Consider the following 19,389-nt stretch of genomic DNA (forward strand, 5'->3'; position numbering starts at 1 on the left):
ACTGTTTCTACTTTATGTTGATCTGATGTGCTGATACACGCCTTCTCTAGTTCTTAATTCAGTTATTAACTTTTACAGCTGTAGAATTTTCATTTGATTTTGTTGTCATTTCTCTGCCAAGATACACATTGTGTTAATTCTTTGAGAACTTTAATCATGGCTATTTAAATTCTCTGTCAGACTATAAAACTCCTAGAGGAAAACATAGGTAGAACACTGTTTGACATTAATTGCAACAAGGTCTTTTTTGACCAACCTCCTAGAGTAAGGAAAATAAAAACAAAAATAAACAAGTAGGGCCTAATTAAACTTAAGAGCTTTTGCATAGAAAAGGAAACCATAAACAAAACAAAAAGACAACTCTCAGAATGGGAGAAAATATTTGCAAATGAAGCAACTGACAAGGGATTAATCTTCAAAATACACAAACAACTCAATATCAGCAAACCAAGCAACCCAATGAAAAAATGGGAAAAAGACCTAAATAGACATTTTTCCAGACATACAGATGGGTAACAAATACATGAAAAGATGTTCAACATCACTAATTATTAGAGAGATGCAAGTCAAAATTACAGTCAGGTATTACTTCACACCAGTTACAATGTCTATCATTAAAAAAATCTACAAACAATAAATGCTGGAGAGAATGCACAGAAAAGGGAATCCTCCTACATATGGGTATGTAAATTGGCACAACTACTATGGAGAACAGTATGGAGGGTTCCTCAAAAAACTAAAAATAGAACCATTGTAGGACTCAGCAATCCCACTCCTGGCCATATACCTGGAGAAAATCATCATTCAAAAAAATGCATTCATCCTGATGTTCACTGCAGTGCTATTTACAACAGTCAGGACACAGAAGCAACCTAAATGTCCCTCACAAGAGGAATGGATAGAGAAGATGTGATACATATATAAAATGGAGTATTACTCAGCCATAAAAAGGAAAAAAAGTTGTGCCATTTGCAGAGACATGGATAGACTTGGAGATTGTCATGTAGAGTGAAGTAAATCAGAAAGAGAAAAACAAATATTGTATAACATCACTTCTATGTGGAATCTAGAAAAATGGTAGAGATGAACTTAATGCAAAGCAGAAATAGAAACACCACATAGATAACAAATATATGGATACTAAGAAGGAAAATGAAGAGTGGGATGAATTGGGACATTGAGACTGGCATATACATACTATTGATGTGCTGTGCTTTGTGCTTAGTCCATCAGTCGTGTCCAACTCTTTGTGACTCTGTGGACTGTAGCTCTCCAGGCTCCTCTGTCCATGGGGATTCTCCAGGATAGAATAGTGGAGTGGCTTGCCATGCCCTTCTCCAGGGGATCTTCCCAACCCAAGGATCAAACCCAGGTCTCCTGCATTGCAGGTGGATTCTTTACCGTATGAGCCACCAGACTCAAAAGCCCTACACTATTGATACTAAGTATAAAATAGATATCGCCTGGAGAATCTCGTAGACATGGAGCCTGACGGGCTACAATCCATAGTGTCACAGAGTCGGACACGATTGAAGTGATTTAGCATGCACACACACATAATAACCTATTGTATAGCACAGGGAACGCTACTCAGTGTTCTGTGGTGACCTAAATAGGAAGTAAATCCAAGAAAGAGGGGATATACATACATATATATATATATATATTTGTGTGTGTGTGTGTGTGTGTGTGTGTGTATGTTGTTGCTATTGTTTAGTTGCTGAGTTGTGTCCAACTCTTTTGTGACCTCTTGGACTGCAGCCTGCCATGTTCCTTTGTCCATAGTACTTCCCAGGCAAGAACACTGGAGTGGCTTGCCATTTTTTTCTCCAGGGGATCTTCCCAACCCAGGGGTGGAACCGCAGTCTCCTGTTTGGCAGGCAGATTCTTTACCATTGAGTCATCTAGGAAGCCCATATGTATAACTTACTAAATTTGCTGTACAGCAGAAGCTACCACAATATTGTAAAGCAATTATACTCAAATAAAAATTAATAAAAATAAATAAAATAAATTATCTGTTAGGTAACTCTAAGAGCCAAATACCCTGGGAAATTTTCTAATGTTTCTTTTTCCTCTTGGTTTTCCATGAAATCTCTTTTATATACATATTTTTAAAAACACAAACACTGTAGATGAGAAATTGTACAAATCCTTCAGAAAGGATCTTGTTTTGCTTCTTCTGTTTAAGGGATAGATTTAAGGACAGACCAACTTATTTAAACCCATTCTTAAGGCAAAGCTTGGCTTAAAACAGGAATTGTGGCCTTGTCAGTTTCAGGGCTCTTCATAGAGAAAGGAAGTACTAAAATTATGATAACTTTACTGGTATGTTGTAGCTTTCATCTCAGCTCCATCATTGGGTCATTATTAATATTATTATTTTTTTTTTGAAATTTTTTACTTTATATTGGGGTATAGCCGATTAACAGTGTTACTATAGTTTCAGGTGTACAGCCAGGGACTCAGCCATACATATACATGTATCCATTTTCCCCCAAATTCCCCTCCCCTCCCAAAAATTATTTAGTTTAACTGAGTTTCCTGTTGTTCAACCCTTGCAACCGTCTAATCATTGCTGTTTCTTCAGGAAATCAGACCCAGGTGCTGCCCCAGTGCAACGACTCCGTGTCTGAACCGGCAGGGTCTGCAGCCTCAGAGGAGAGTGCTCCCAACTGCTCAGGTGAGGGTCCCACAGGACAGAAGACCCTTCTCATTCCCCAGGTCGACGCCCCATTGTCCCATTTATCTCTCCTCAGACAGCAGACAGCTCCGCCTGGTGGACGGGGGCGGTCACTGCGCCGGGAGAGTGGAGATCCTTGACCAGGGCTCCTGGGGCACCATCTGTGATGACGGCTGGGACCTGGACGATGCCCGCGTGGTGTGCAGGCAGCTGGGCTGTGGAGAAGCCCTTAATGCCACGAGGTCTGCTCACTTTGGGGCAGGATCAGGGCCCATCTGGCTGGACGACCTGAACTGCACAGGAAATGAGTCCCATGTGTGGAGGTGCCCTTCCCGGGGCTGGGGGCGGCATGACTGCAGACACAAGGAGGACGCGGGGGTCATCTGCTCAGGTCTGCGCTGCACACTGTCCACTGGCAGGGGGAGGGATGGCGCCCTGGAGGACGGGGATCTGAGCCCCAAGGGAGAGATGCTGAAAGGACCAGAGAAGGAGGCTTCCTTCCATGGAGCCTGTCTTTCCAGCAGACAAGAAGATGAGGTGCTTTTATTTCCTCCTGCAGCAGCTGACAATCTGGTCCTTTCTTCTCCATAGTGTTTCCTGGCAGCTTTTTCTCACAGTTTTTCTGTGAGAGCCTTTTCTCACAGTTTTTCTTGAAATCAGGGCTCACCCTTCTGGTACATATGGTAGAGAAGTCTTAAAGCCACAGTGCTAATTTTTGTTTGTTCTGTAACAAATTGCCACATAGTTAATGGTTTAAAACAACATATTTATTTCCTTACACTTCTGTAGCTTAGATGTCCAGCAGGGATCTCACTGGACTGGGATCAAGGTATCAGCAGGGCCACAACACTTCTGAGCCTCTGGGAGTCTGTTTCCTGCCAAGCTTCTAGAAACTGCCTGCCTTCCTTCACTCATAACCCCATTCTGTTCATCATCAGACGACCAACGCTCCACCTCTCTAACCATTATCCATATTCACATCTCCCTCTAGCCAGACTGAAGAAAAGTATTCCCCTTTAAAGGACAGTGAGTCTAAGAATGTGATTAGGCTGTGCTCAGGTGGTTAATCCACCTCACCATCCCAAGGTCCTTACCTTAATCAAAAGTCCCTTTTGCCAGATAAGGAAACAGTCACAGATCCATTATTCCATCTGCCTCCACACTGTCCACATCACATCCCTTTCATACACTCTTTTAGATGTTTTGTCAGGAAGCAGGAGTCAGCTCCCTCTCCCTGCAGATGTCCAGGTTGGTCTTCCTCTCAGTTCATATCCACTACATCATGGTGGTAGAAATATTTAGAAAGACAGACACAAATTGACAAAGTCAGATAGAAAAGAGACAAGTTTCACTCTGGTCATCTAATGGATTTGCTTCCTCAGCTGGGTCACAGATAAATGTTCACAATTTTGGGGAGAGAGGAAAACCCAGAGCACTGAGTGGAGTGCTCACTGTGTCTGTCTCCTCTCTTTCAATCTTAGAGTTCCTGGCCCTCAGGATGGTGAGTGAGGACCAGCTGTGTGCTGGGTGGCTGGAAGTTTTCTACAACGGGACCTGGGGCAGTGTCTGCCGCAGCCCCATGGACGATGTCACCGTGTCCATCATCTGCAGACAGCTTGGCTGTGGGGACAGTGGAAGTCTCAACTCTTCTGTTGGTCTCAGGGAAGGTTCTAGACCCCGGTGGGTAGATCTAATCCAATGTCGGAAGATGGATACCTCTCTCTGGCAGTGTCCTTCTGACCCTTGGAAATACAGTTCATGCTCTCCAAAGGAGGAAGCCTACATCTCATGTGCAGGTGACTTATGTCTGTTTCTGTGTCTGTCCCAACCCTGTAGGATGTTATTAGTGAGATTTCATATTTTAAAATCTAAGTGATGGGTTTAAGTTGAGTTTATAAAATGAATTTTGGATGGAGCTAATTTGATCCACATGTTTCAAACTTTCTTTATTAAAAATTTTTGATATAATTGACATAACTATTGTTTGCCATTGCAACATAGTGGTTATGAATTTTTGTATATTGATAAATGATCACTGCAGTAAGTCTAGTTATATCCATCACCATATACGTAGCTAAATATTTTTCCTATATGATAAGAATGTTTAAGGTGTATTTTCTCACCATCTTTCAAATAGACAATATGGTATTCATTACGGTCACCATGCTCTCTTCACTTATTAATTTTATAACTCACGTTTATACCTTTTGACTACCTTTGCCCACACCAAATCCTCCACCTCTGGCAGCCACGAACTACTCAGCATCTATGAACTTGCTTTTTGCTTTAAGATTACACATATAAATGAGATCATATGTTGTTTTCTTTCTCTGATTTGTTTCACTTAGCATAATGCCCTCAATGTCCATTCATGTTGTTGAAACTGGCAAGATTTTCTTCTTTTTTATGGGTGGATATATATCTGCATTACATTTTTTTTATTCATTCATCGATCAGTGAAGACTTATATTGTTTGGCTCTTGTAAATACTGCTATAAAATACTAAAGATGATGTTGTTAAAGTGCTGCAACCAATATGTCAGCAAATTTGGAAAATTCAGCAGTGGCCACAGGACTGGAGAAGGTCAGTTTTCATCCCAATCTCAAAGAAGGGCAATGTCAAAGTATGTTCAAACTACCCCACAATTGTGCTCATTTCACATGCTAGCAAGGTTATACTCAAAGTCTTTCAAGCTAGGCTTCAGCAGTAAGTGAACCGGGAACTTCGAAGATGTACAAGCTGGGTTTCAAAAAGGCAGAGGAACCAGATATCAAATTGCCAACATTTCCTGGATCATAGAGTAAGCAAGAGAATTCCAGAAAAACATCTGCTTCACTGACTACACTAAAGTCTTTGACCATGTGGATCTCAACGAACTGTGGAAAATTCTTAAAGAGATGAGAATATCATAGCACCATACCTGCCTCCTGAGAAACCTGTATGCAGGTCAAGAAGCAGCAGTTAGAACTGGACATGAAACAACCGACTCGTTCCAAATTGGGAAAGGAGTATGTCAAGGCTGTATATTGTCACCCTGTTTATTTAACTTATATGCAGAGTACATCATGGGAAATACCTGGCTGGAAGAATCACAAACTGGAATCAAGATTGCTGTGAGAAATATCAACAACCTCAGATACGCAGATGATACCACTCTAATGGCAAAGTGAAGAGGAATTGAAGAGCCTCTTGTTGAGGGTGAAAGAGGAGAGTGAAAAAGCTGGCTTAAAGCTCAACATTCTAAAAACTAAGATCATGGCATCTGGCCCCATGGCAAGGAAAAGTGGAAACAGTGACAGATTTTCTTTTCTTGGGCTCCAAAATCACTGCCAATGCTGTTTTCAGCCATGAGATTAAAAGAGGCTTGCTCCTTGGAAGGAAAGCTATGACAAACCTAGACAGAATATTAAAAAGTAGAGACATCACTTTGCTGACAAAGATCCATATAGTCAAAGCTATGGTTTTTCCATTAATCATGTATGGATGTGAGAGTTGGATTATAAAGAAGCTGAATTCTAAAGAGTTGATGATTTTGAATTGTGATGCTTGGACACCACAATTGAATTGAGAGTCCTTTGGGCAGCAAGGAGATCAAACCAATCAACCCTAAAGGAAATCAACCCTGAACATTCTTTGGAAGGACTGATGCTGAAGCTGAAGCTCCAGTACTTTCGCCACTTGATGAGAAGAGCTGACTCATTGGGAAAGACCCTGCTGCTGGGAAAGACTGAAGGCAAAAGGAGAAGGGAGCCACAGAGGATGAGATAGTTAGATAGCATCACCAGTTCAGTGGACATGAATTTGAGCAAACTTTGGGAGTTAGTGAAGGACAGAGGAGCCTGGCATGCTGCAGTCCATGGGGTTGCGAAGAGTCAGACACAACCTAGCAACTGAACATATGTTGCTGCAGTGAACATTGGGTTTTCAAGTTAGTGTTTTTGTTTTCTTCAGATAAATATCCCAAAGTGAAATTCCTAAATCATATGGCAGTTCTATTTTTAATTTTTGATGCACCCTCAATACTGTTTCCATTGGGGCTGCATCAACTTACATTCCCTCTAACTGTGCAAAAGCTTTCCTGTCTCTTCACATTCTCCTCAACTCCTGTTATTTCTTCTTTTTGATAAAAGCCTTTCTAGAGGATATGAGGTGATATCTCGTTGTGGTTTTGATTTGTATCTTCTGATGATTAGTAGTGTTGAGCACGTTTTTATGTACCTATTGGCTAGCTGTATGTATTCTTTAAGAAAATGTCTATTCAGGTTCTCTGCCCATTTTTTAAAAATCAGATTTTTGTTTGCTACTGAGTTGTTTGAGTTCCTTGTGTACTTTGCATAATAATCCTTAACAGAAATATAATATGCAAATATTTTCTCCAGTTCCATAGGTTGCTTTTTCACTTTGTTGATGGTGTCCTCAATTGGGCAGAAGCTTTTTAGCCTTATGTCATCACAACTGCTTGTTTTTACTCTCGCTCCCTTTGCTTTTGGTGTCAGATCCAAAAAATATCACAAAGAATGACAACAAGGACTTTATTTTCTGTTTTTTTTTTTTTCTGTAGAAATTTTATGGCTTCAGGACTTGTGATCAAGTCTTTAATCTATTTTGAGTTAATTTTTGTGAATGGTATAAGATAGTGGTCCAGTTTCATTCTTTTGCATGTGACTGTCCAGTATTCCCAATGCCATTTACTGAAAACACTGTCCTTTCCCCACTGTATATTCTTGGCTTCCACGTCAAAAGTTAATTGACCATAGAAATGTGGGTTTATTTCTGGGCTCTCTATTCTGTTCCATTGATCTCTGTGTCCATTTTTATACCAACAACATACTGTTTTGATTAATATAGCTTTGTAATGTAGTGTGAAATCAGGAAGCATGACTCCTCTAGCTTTGTTATTCATTCTCAAGATTGCTTTGGTATTCAGCATCTTTTGTGATTCCATGCAAATTTTAGGATTGTTTGTTCTGTATCTGTGAAAATTTCCATTGGAATTTTGAAATGGATTGCAGTGAATCTGTAGATTGCTTTGGGTAGTATGGGCATGTTAATAATATTAGATCTTCCAATCCACGAGCACAGAATATCTTTCCATTTATTTGAGTCATCTTCAGTATCTTTCATCAACGTCTTATAGTTTTCAGTGTACAGGTCTTTCACAATCTTGGTTAAATTTATTACTAGATTTTTTTATCCATTTTTGATGCAAATGTAAATAGAATTGTTTTCTCCTTATGGCAGTTTGTTGTTAGTGTGTAGAAATGCAACTGATTTTTGTATATAGATTTTTCATTCTACAACTTTACTGATTGTATTAGTTCTCATATTTTTGGTGAAGTCTTTAGTGTTTGGGAGTTTCTTTCCTCATGACTTGGATGGTAAAGAATCTGTCTGCAATGCAAGAGACCTGGGTTCAATTCCTGGGTTGGGAAGATCCCCTGGAGGAGGAAATGGCAACCCACTCCAGTATTTTTGCCTGGAGAAACCCATGGACAGAGGAGCCTGGTGGGCTATAGTCCTTGGGGTCACAAAGAGACAAGACATGACTGAGTGACTAACACTTTCATTTTTCAATCTGGAAATAGTGTCAATTTTGCCTCTTCCTTTCAGATTTGGATATCTTGATTTTCTTTTTATTGCCTGATGGATCTGGATAGGACTACCAAAACTAAGTTGAATAAAAGTGGTGAAAATAGACATTTTTGTCTTGTGTCTGATTTCAGAGGAAAAGCTTTTGTTTTTTTACAGTCAAGTATGATATTAGCTGTGAATTTCTCACATGGCCTTAATTATGCTTAGATGAAATCCTTCTATACCTACTTTGTAAAAGAATTTTTACCATAAATAGATGTTGAATTTGTCACTTTTTCTTCATCCTTTAAGGATACGATTTTTATCTTCATTTTGTTTATTTGGTGTATCATATTGATTAATTTGTGAATGTTGAACTATCCTTGCATCCTTGGAACAAATATCACTAGATCATGGTGTATGATTCTTTTAACACATTGTCAAATTAATTCAGTTTTCTAATATTTTGTTGAGGATTTTTGCACTTATATTTATCAGAGTATTAGCCCATAATTTCCTTTTCTCATGGTGTCCTTATCTGGCTTTGGTATCAGAATAATGTTGGCCTCATAAAGTGAATTTGGAGGTGTTCCTTTCTTTTGTTTTTGGAAGAGTTTGAGAAGGCTCTACCACTAAATACTGTTATATTGGGAATTGAGATTTTGATAGTAAATGTTGAATGAAATAAATAAATGTTGGGGAGGGCGACAAATAGTCAAACCAAAGCACTTTATTCCTTCTACATTTCTCTCTCTGTTTCTCTCCTTCCCTCCCCCTCCACATACACAAACCCACAGCTAAGAATGTGGCGAGAGATACTTCAAAAGCAGAGGCTCATTCCCTTCCTTGCCTCTCTTTTTTCATCTCTTTGTCTTTTCCATTTGAGGCCAAAGAGGCATTAAACTGTTAGACCTTTTATTGATGATGTTTTCCCTACAATTAAACCCCGTAAACTGGGAGGTGGTAAAGTCTTTGACCATGAAAATGAGCAACCCCCTCACAGAGGTCCTGCCATCATTTTCTCAGAGGTTCTCTGCATAGAGTGGGTAGGAGGTTTGATAGGATGATCTGGAAAGAATATACAAGTTTTGATATTTTATGACAGGTTCGATTTACCCTCATTGTGTGTGTGTGTGTGTTGTTTTGAATTTGTATTTATTTCTATCAGCTTCAATTCTTATGTATATGTATTTTCAGTCTTTTGTTCATTGTTTGCAGGAAGAAGACCCAAGAGCTGTCCAACTGCTGCCCCCTGCACAGGTATGTCGGCCTTGCCCCCTCCCCATGGCTCCCAGGGGCTCCTTCCTCAGACCAGGGCAGTCACAGGAGGGGCTGCTGCCTTTTCAGACAGAGAGAAGCTCCGGCTGAGGGGAGGAGACAGCGAGTGCTCAGGGCGGGTAGAGGTCTGGCACAGCGGCTCCTGGGGCACCGTGTGCGATGACTCCTGGAGCCTGGCAGAGGCTGAGGTGGTGTGTCAGCAGCTGGGCTGTGGCAGGGCCCTGGAAGCCCTGCGGGCCGCGGCATTTGGCCCTGGAAATGGGAGCATCTGGCTGGACGAGGTGCGGTGTTGGGGCCGGGAGTCCTCCCTGTGGGACTGTGCTGCAGAGCCCTGGGGGCAGAGCGACTGCAAGCATGAGCAGGATGCTGGTGTGAGGTGCTCTGGTGAGTGAGGGGCTCGGGGTCCACCCTGGGTGAGCTGGGGCAGCACGGGGTAACAGGCTGAGCTGGGTGTGGTTGGGAGTTTGTATCCAGACAGCATCTTGGTGCTGAGGCTCTGATCTAGGACAGGGGAGCTTGGAGGACTGGACACTGATGTTGTGGAGACTGAGGGGTGATTTCAGGCTCAGAAGGGAAAAATGGGCTGCCCTGCATTCTGGCCAATCACCATGCTCCAAACTGCTCTTTTTCTCTTTAGGTGCAAGGACAACATTGCCCCTGGCTACAGCAGGTACTGTGGTCCATCCACGGACAGGGGAGAATACTCAGATTCTGAGGACCTGTTCTGTGGGCTGTCTGACAACTCAGGAGAAGAAAGAGCCTGAGGAGCTCGTGGCTGTTGGGGAGGAGCCAGGGCATTACTTTGGGGAAATCCCCTGCCTTGGTTCCCAGGGTCAAATGTTCTCATGCCTGGGGGTCCAAGTGAGTCTGGTTTCCATGTTGCAGAATCGAAGTATCTCCCACCTGCCCCTGTGTGTTGCTTTTCATCAGTGAGGTGCGGGTCCCAGGACTGTTTGATGTTCTGTCTCCTGAAGCCCAAGGAGAAGGGATGAGCTGGGTCCTCAGAGGCTGTCTCAGCAGGGCAGCTCCCTGACAATCCCCATCTCTGCCTTGGGGCCACACTGGCCAGAGTGGAGTTGACTTGTCTCAGGACGAGACCCAGAGGAGCCCAGTCTGTTAGTGTACTTGTGTCTGAGGCTGGGATGCCATCATCCAGAGCTCCCTGGAAATGCTGGCAGGGGTTTCTCTGTGTGACCTTCTCCAACCCTCTTCCCTTGTTCTCCTTAGGGACAAAAACAACCTCAAATCCTCTCCCTGGCATCTTCTCCCTGCCTGGGGTCCTCTGCCTCTTCCTGGGGGCCCTTCTCTTCCTGGTCCTCGTCATCCTGGTGACTCAGCTGCTCAGATGGAGAGCAGAGCGCAGAGGTGGACTGCAGGGGGAACTGGGGACCAGGGAGAGTGTGTGGAGGCAGGAGATGGGGCAGGTGTGAGGAGGGGAACCTGGGCCAGGTCTCTGTTCTGAGTCTGTAGAGCTCCACGTGCTCCATGCTGAGCTCTAAGGGCTGAATAGACAGAAGTTCTTAGGACTGGGGTGTGAACTCTCATAAGTCATGTCCTCTCCTTTGAGACCAGACAAGTTGGGGCTGAGCTGTGGATTCAGATCAGATGAAGGGAGAAGGTGCTGACACGGTGAACGGGGTGGGAGGTTAAGCCGAGGTCCTGGCAGCCCCCATGTGAGCACTGGGGAGGTGAAGGTGGGTGGCTGGATTAGGGTGTCTGGGGCAGCATCTCTGACCTGCTGGGGGATTTCTCAGCTTTATCCAGCTATGAAGAATCTCTTGCTGAAGCCGTGTATGAGGAGCTTGATGACTTTGTGACTCGGAAGGAGGGTCTTCTTGGTAGCCCAGGTGGGTGTCTCTGTCTGCATTCCTGGGACCTCTGGTTGTCACCACTTAATGGGTGTGCGGATCTTCTCAGCATCCACAGACCCCACATGTGCCCCAGGCTCACAGAGGTGGCTCTCCAAAGTGGCAGGGTGGCCTCTCGAGCCCCATGAGCCCCCAGCCTCTGTCTACATGGCAGGAGCTAGGCCTGTCCCTTCCCAACCTTAACATAGGTCCCGTGGGTGTGGGGAGGGTCATTCTGTGTGTTGTGTGATATTTATCTCCACGTTAGGCTTCCTGTCAGATGACTCAGTGATTAAACTGCCATATTACACCAGGGACGGTGAGGAGTACAGTGACTACAGATCTGAACCAGGTAATAGAGGTGAACCCACCTCGGCTGGGTTTTGGGGAGGAGAGTTTCCCTCCTCATAGTGACGAGATGCAAGGGGAACAGTCTTCCTTTGATGGACCAGAGGCAACCCTGTGTCCAGATGGGGTCCATCCTTCTCCTTCTCTGGCTGTTTTGTGATGTCTCACATTGGGGCCGGGCTCTCTGTGTCCAGAATCACAACAGGCACACAGTGTTTTAAAAAATAACATCTGTAAAGCACAATTTGTTGAAGTACTTTAGTAGTGTTCAGTGGCATAAGAGTAGCTTTGAGATATGTAGCTTCCTTCAGGAAATGTTAAGATATATAAAATCATGTTTTGGTTTATGGGTACATCAAAATGAAACATGGTCTTAGAGAAAAAGTCTTTTAAATCAAGAAGTGACTGGTGCCTCTATTTAGCAATTCAGAAACTCTTGATCATAGGGGATCTTAGATATTTCCCAGACCAACCCACTTACTGTGGTTTCATCAAATCCCCTTGTCTCTCTTGGAACCCCCAGATCAGAGGACTGATGTCCCTGCTGAAAATTATGATGATGCTGAAGAGGTATCAGTGCCTGGGACTCTTCCTGCCTCTCAGGGGAGTGAGGAGAAAGTACCCCCAGAGAAGGAGGATGGGGTGAGGTCCTCCCAGAAAGGTGAGTGGGGTCAGCTGATTTACTATTTTTCTATGTGGAAAGGGTGAATTTGTGCTCCTCAATTCCCGGCCTCCCTAGAGATTCAAAATATAGGTAATCTCATACATTTGATAGCATCATCTTGACCATATGCCATCTTTAATGCTGTTAGATTCCTTGCAAGGAGTGAGGAATCACTCTACTTTTGGCATTTATGTCTCCCTAATGTGACATAAACTTATCATTTTATATGTGATATACTTGCATTAAGATTTATAGGTTACAGAATTTCCTGGTGGTCCAGTGGTTAGGAGTCTGTGCTTTTACTGCTAGGGCCCAGGTCCAATCCTGGTCAAGGAACTAAGATCCCACAAGCATTGTGTCATGGCCAAAAGAGAAATTTATTGATTAATTGAGCATATTTATATGGAAAGCTAAGTGCCAAAGAATTGATGCTTTGGAACTGTGGTGTTGGAGAACACTCTTGAGAGTCCCTTGGACTGCAAGGATATCAAACCAGTAAATCCTAATGGAAATCGGTTCTGAATATTCATTGGAAGGGCTGATGTTGAAGCTGAAGCTTCAATACTTTGGCCATCTGATGTGAAGAACTAACTCATTGAAAAAGAACCTGATGCTGGAAAAGATTGAAGGCAGGAGGAGAAGGGGACGACAGAGGATGAGATGGCTGGATGGCATCACAGACTTGAAGCACATGAGTTTGAGTGAACTCCAGGAGCTGGTGATGGACAGGGAGGCCTGGCATGCTGCGATTCATGGGGTCGCAAAGAGTCGGACACGACTGAGCGACTGAACTGAACTGAAGGTCTAATTTGCTCCAGTTATTTCAGTAGCCAGGAGAAGACACTCATTCACTAGAAAAGAATATTTCTCCATTTGAGGGCCTGTGTAGTCTCTGGGGAGGGGCCATCTGTGGCTGCACCTGTGATACTATTTGTGAACATTGTCAACTAAGAGCAGACTTGGGTTGTGAGTGAGGAATTCAGATTTTTCCTGTCTCCAGTCTCCCTCTTATTGTGAATTTGCACCTATGACCTGTGAAAGGAGAAGATTTAAATTCCTTTTTATGATTCTTACTATTGTTGGGCATCTCCTTGGTACTGTGTAGCCTGGAAACAGGTCTTCCCAGGGCTCCTGTGTGAGCACAGATTTCCTGTGATGTAGGATTTCCACATGAGCTGAGGCCCCAGAAACCACATGAACTGGATCTGAGAGGCCAGCTGGGATCCATCCTCACTATAACTGATGTGAAATAGCCTGAGCCTCCCTGCCCACACCTGGGTCCCAGGGATGCTTTGTCATAACCACTTGCTTGACTCCCTTCCACCGTAGGGCTCTGTCCTGTCCCCAAGTCTCAGTTCTAATCAAACTTCTCTTTACTATTTTAGGCTCTTCTCTGAACTTCTCCAGAGAGGTGGCTGATCCTGGGGAAGGAGAAGAGAGCCCCTGGCTGCTCCAGGGGAAGGATGGGGACCCTGAGTATGATGACGTTGAACTAAGCACCCTGGGAACACCCCCAGTAGCTTTCCCATGATCTTGTATTAAATATGAGATGAAGCCTCAGATAGTCTAACTGCCTGTATTTCAGTAGAGTAGTGCTGACCTGTAACTGTTTTATATGGAAATTGTCCAAAATGAAATATTCTGAATAAAGTAACTTTTTGCTGTGTTGGTAATTTAGCAAGTTCCATGTCAAATGCTTTTAGAGGATTGGTCCTCAAACACCATTTTCCTTACAGGAAATACAAGATGAATGAGCTGACCTGCTCTCTCACCTGTCTTAGAGGCTAATGAGAGCATGATTTTATCCTGGATCACAAATGCTCCAGGTCACTCTTATTTAGAAAAGGATGTAAACTTGGTCCACATTCACACACTCCTTCCTAACAAGATGAACTCATGGGAAAAAACCCAATCCTGAACTTTCCTGGGTGCTCTCCCTGAGACGTCACATCACCTGTTTGTAACCTGTTATCGGGCACCAGACTGGGTGTGAGTTTCAAAGTGGAAGGTTGGCTGGTAGGAGAGAATGGATACAACTTTCCTTATCCTGCCTAAATGTGCACAGGCCAGTTTAAAATCTAACTGTACACAGCCACATCTTCCTTTTTCATCTCTCATTTATTCCTTAAGTGGATACAGACACCTCTTTGCTCTTCTCCCTCGTCTAGTTGATTATCCAATCTTTATAAATCCTTCATTTCCTCTCCATCCCTTCCTACTATTTCTTCAGGATGCTGCTATTTCTTCAGGATGCTGCTATTTCTTCAGGTATGCTGTTGTCTCTCCAATATCTCTCCTTCTAAGTGAATTATATCAGCTCATATATATCTTCAAGTTGATGGAGGGCAAATTGATGCTCACCCACACCCTGTATTCAGGTGGGACAAGAGGGCAAAAGTGGAGACCTAGGCAGAGGGGATCTAGAAGAATGGATGTAGACAGAAAGATCAGGAACAGTTGGTTATTTATGTTTCAGAAATGTGGATGGAGGGGTCTGATATAACTGATCTCTTAGAGGAAGAATTTCAGACCAATGGGCTTCTTTGAAAACATCTATTTTCAGATGTTTCAAGATTGTTTCAAGGTTGTTTTAATCTGTTTACTACTGAAAGTGTAATCGTGATCCTGCCATGATTCCTCAGGGTAAAGAGAGCTGTCATGTAGGAGTGGCCAAGTAAAGATTACGTTTACACCACACCCCAACCCCTACCAACACCAATTCCATTGTGGAGATCATGGAGAAGCTGCTGAACTAATATAAGACCTGAGAGTGCTGGGCTGGTTGTGAGCTGGACCCACCCGGTTACTTGGTTGATGACTCTGGAAGACTCCAAACTACACTCATGCTTGCAGGTTCATAGTTTTAGGCTGTGCCTGGGGATGGGAAGATGCCCAGGGCTTCTTCCAGGGCAGCTTACATGGCTATTCACCATTGGGAAATGGTGAAATAAATGACATATGATGAAATAAAGCATACACACCAAGGAGCTCACTGAACTCCAAGAAAACTCAGATAAACTACAAAACAAGTTCAGGAAGAAAATATATGAACAAAATAAGATTAAAAAATATTTCTCATCATCATTATTATTCTTTCTAATTTTTGGTTGCATTGGGTCTTTGTTGCTGCATATGGGCTTTCTCTAGTTGCAGCAAGCAGGCACCACTCTTATTTGTGGAGAGCAGGCTTCTCTATGCACAGGCTTCTCTTATTGTGGAGAATAGGCTCTAGGTACCTGGGCTTCAGGGGTTGCAGCAGGCTGCCTCCTATTTGTGGTTTGCAGGTCCTAGAGCTCAGGCTCAGTAATTGTTGAGCTAGGGTGAGTTACTCTGCAGAATAAATTCAGATTTTTTTTTTTTTTTACGGAGATAGAAATCATAAAAAAGGAAGTAAACAGGGAGTTTGTTGATGGTTTGGTGGTTAGGATTTGATGTATTTACTGCTGTGGTCTGGATTTAATCCCAGTAAGGAACTGAGATCCCTCAAGCTTTGCAGTGAGGCAAAGAGAATAACAGAAGGAACCAAACAGAAAAATGAACCAAACAAAATTTAGTTGCTTAAGATTCAGTTCAGTTCAGTCCAGTGGCTCAGTCGTGTCTGACTTTTTGTGACCCCATGGACTGCAGCATACCAGGCTACCCTGTCCTTCACCAACTCCTGGAGCTTGCTCAAACTCATGTCCATTCAGTCAGTGATGCCATCCAACCATCTCATCCTCTGTCATCCCCTTCTTCTCCTGCCCTCAATCTTTACCAGCATCAGGGTCTTTTCCAATGAGTCAGTTCTTTGGATTAGGTGGTCAAAGTATTGGAGTTTCAGCTTCAGCTTCAGCATCAGTCCTTCCAATGAATATTCAGGACTGATTTCCTTTAGGATTGACTGGTTGGATCAGTTGCTTAAGATTACAATGATTGAAATGCAGCAAAATGAAAAATGCTACAGAGAACATCAACAACAGCAGAAGACTTTGTAACTTAAAAGGCAGGACTATTGAGGTTATCTAGCCAGGGGACAAAGAAGAAAATTATTGAACAAGTGTGAAAGAACCTGTGTGAATGATGGGGTAACATTTACAGAAACAACCCGTACATTATTGGAGTCCCGGAAGGAGAAGAGAGGGAGAAAGGGACAGAGACGGTACTTAAAGAAGCAATAGCAGATAAGTCCCAAATCTGATGAGATTTAGACATCCAAGTTCATGTAGCTAATAGCTCACTCCTCAGAGTTCATTCAAAATGATCATCCCCAAGACACATTGCTTGTAATCAAGAAAAAGAGAGAATTTTATAAGCAGCAAGAGAAAAGTAAATGCTCACAAAAAAGAAATTCCCTTAAAAATGTCAGTGAACTTTTTAGAAGAAACCCGACAGGCCAAGAGAGAAAGGCATGATATATTCAAACTTATGGAAAAAAAAGCCTACCAACCAAGAATACGTTTTCTCAGGAAGGCTGTTTTTCATAAATGAAGATGATATAAAGACTTTCCCAATTGCAGGAATTCACCAACATTAGGCTTGGCTTACAAAATTGCTGAGGGGAGTTCTTCAAACTAAATGAAGGATGCTAATTTTTATATGAAAGAAGTGAAAATATATAACAGACTTGTAAATGTAAATATTGAATCCAATTCAGCATACTCTAAATTGTAGTATGGTAGTGTGCTAACCAGTTAGCTCTAGTCTAAAGGAAGTACTAAAACAGCTATAGAGAAAAATATTTTGTTAGTGGATATACAATATAAAGAGAGGTAAATTCTGACATCAAAAACAAAAAGTGTAGAAAGGGATAAAAAGGTAGAGCTTTTGTATGTCATGGAAATTAATTTGTTATCAGTGTGGTATATACTGTTGTCTCTGTAAGATGTCTTATGTGACCCATGTGGCAACAAAAATGTAAAAACCTACAGTAGATTCACAAAAAGTAAAGAGAAGGGAATCAAAGTGCAACATTATCCAAAATTATCAGTTCACAATTCTAACTGTTGTGTAGAACAGTTGAGCTGTCCTGGTCTCCACATCATCTTTCAAGATTAGCCCCAGAGGAGAATCCTGCAAAGATTCTCCTTTGCAAAGTGAAAGACTAATTAAGCTGTTTGTTATTTTAAGCCAAAGAACTCTTTCTGCACCTCATCTCCTTTCTTATATCATATAGTTGGTGTAACTGTACATTTTTAACCCCCAATTTTCTTTCTGTGATATTGCTGTGTGATTTTAATGAAAAAACTGTCAATGATAAATCATATGAATGAATATTCTGTTTCCTCAATCGCGTTTGATTAAGACTTAGTAAGAATCCACATGTTAGTATGTTGTGGTTTATCTCGTGTATCCTTAGAGATAGAGATTTGCGGTGTTAGTTGTGACGTATTTGTTGGTAATAAGCTGCTTGCTTTTGAAAATCAAATTTTGCCTTGCTAATCGCCAGAAACATTTGCCTTTAAAACAAAAATATTAGCTAAATGATGTTTTCAGAAACATTTCTTTATATTTAAGACAATTTCTCTTCAACATTTAGTACAATGCCACTCAGCCATTCAATAAATATTAGCTGAGCATCTATTAAGTTATAGAGAGGGGAAATACAGAGCTTATACACAGGTATAGGCCTCACTCCAATCCTGGGCCCTGGCAGGCCTCAGAAGATGCCTGCAGACTGCAGGAGCCTTGGTTAGCATGCCCAGATTGGGAAGAATTTGATGATAAGGAAGAGAATCTGTTCACAGAGTCTTTGATGTTAAAGGAGGAACACATTTTGCTGTATTTCCAGTATTCTTAGGCTGGTCTCGGACAGGACTCAGCTGCACCAAAGCTCCATGTGCAATAGAGCCTCAGTTCATAGACTTTGAGCAATCACTCAGGCTTTGAACTCTGAGTGCCACCCCAGAGGCACTAACCTTAGGTTTAAGTGGTTTAAGAATCACCACCCACAAGAACTCAATAGCTCTGCAGTTGGTAATTACATCATCTCTGAGCAGAGGTGGGTTAATCATGAAGTTAATGAAACATGATTTTCAGAGCCTCTTCTTGCACCAGCCCCTTCCAAGTCCCGAGGGGGTCCCTAGGGTTGTGGTTGAAGCAGAGAGGACTCTATGATTCTTGTCCCCTCACCGTGTCTTCTGCCTGCCTTTTGCCTGTGGAAAACTTTAGTCAAAGAATATGTTTAATTGGAGAAGCGAGAAATGTGGAAACAAAGGAAAACAGTCAGAGGAGACTAAATAATAATGTAGTCATTAAGCACAGTCAAGAACCTTTAGTTCTTTCTCAAGGGTTATAGATGATATTCTGAGCCATGTCCTGTGAGCTGTCTTATAGATACAAAACACCAGGCGGAGCAGTGAACTACATGGTGACCACACTGTACCCAGGACTTGAGCATCCACAATTCTGAGAACTGACCACAAGGACATGGGAACAAGTACACCCAAGCAAAAAAGATCAACTGTACCTAAAACAACCAGTGGATGCTTTGGATGGCATCACCAGCTTGATGGACATGAGTATGAGCAAGCTCTGGGAGTTGGTGATGGACAGGGAAGCCTGGCGTGCTGCAGCCCATGGGGTCACAAAGAGTCAGACTCGACTGAGCGACTGAAATGAACTGAAAACAGCCAAGATGATGCTAATCAGACCACTGATAACCAATTTGAAGATGACTGTTAGAGATGACTGTGCTGTTTCTGCATATAATCTCCCCCAACTCCAGCTCTGTCTATAGAAGTTCTCACCCTCTTCTTGTCATGGGGTGGGTGGAATCGGCCCTTGTATAGATGTCCACCACCGTCCCCGCCAGTTGCTGCCATCTGAAACAAACCAAACTTTCCTTTCCACCAACTTGCCCTGTATACTGGCTTTTGAGCGGTTAGTAGCCGGACCCCTCACACATACCTTTTGATTACATGGTCACAAGGAGATAGGTTTTGAATGTGCCATTTGCTTCAGTTGAGGGAAAAAAAAAATTCGGCAAAATTATTTCTTATCCAAAGGTGAGGAATTTAAT

The 19,389-nt window shown here is 42.6% G+C and overlaps 1 protein-coding gene across 1 annotated transcript in view; it reads left to right on the plus strand.

Moving 5' to 3' along the window:
- LOC133248775 (antigen WC1.1-like) overlaps window positions 1-14,069 on the plus strand; it is a 37,200-nt gene extending 23,131 nt beyond the window's left edge. Inside the window, exons 4-14 of the mRNA XM_061419082.1 lie at window positions 2,591-2,683; window positions 2,760-3,074; window positions 4,165-4,479; window positions 9,474-9,515; window positions 9,603-9,917; window positions 10,171-10,203; window positions 10,761-10,898; window positions 11,288-11,380; window positions 11,649-11,732; window positions 12,252-12,389; window positions 13,778-14,069. Of these exons, the coding sequence (XP_061275066.1) occupies window positions 2,591-2,683; window positions 2,760-3,074; window positions 4,165-4,479; window positions 9,474-9,515; window positions 9,603-9,917; window positions 10,171-10,203; window positions 10,761-10,898; window positions 11,288-11,380; window positions 11,649-11,732; window positions 12,252-12,389; window positions 13,778-13,923 (1,712 nt within the window). The 3' untranslated portion in view covers window positions 13,924-14,069. The remainder of the gene's footprint in view (window positions 1-2,590; window positions 2,684-2,759; window positions 3,075-4,164; window positions 4,480-9,473; window positions 9,516-9,602; window positions 9,918-10,170; window positions 10,204-10,760; window positions 10,899-11,287; window positions 11,381-11,648; window positions 11,733-12,251; window positions 12,390-13,777) is intronic.
- The last annotated feature ends 5,320 nt before the right edge of the window (window positions 14,070-19,389 follow it).

The sequence above is a fragment of the Bos javanicus genome, chromosome 5 (assembly GCF_032452875.1).
Source record: "Bos javanicus breed banteng chromosome 5, ARS-OSU_banteng_1.0, whole genome shotgun sequence".
Lineage (NCBI taxonomy): Eukaryota > Metazoa > Chordata > Mammalia > Artiodactyla > Bovidae > Bos > Bos javanicus.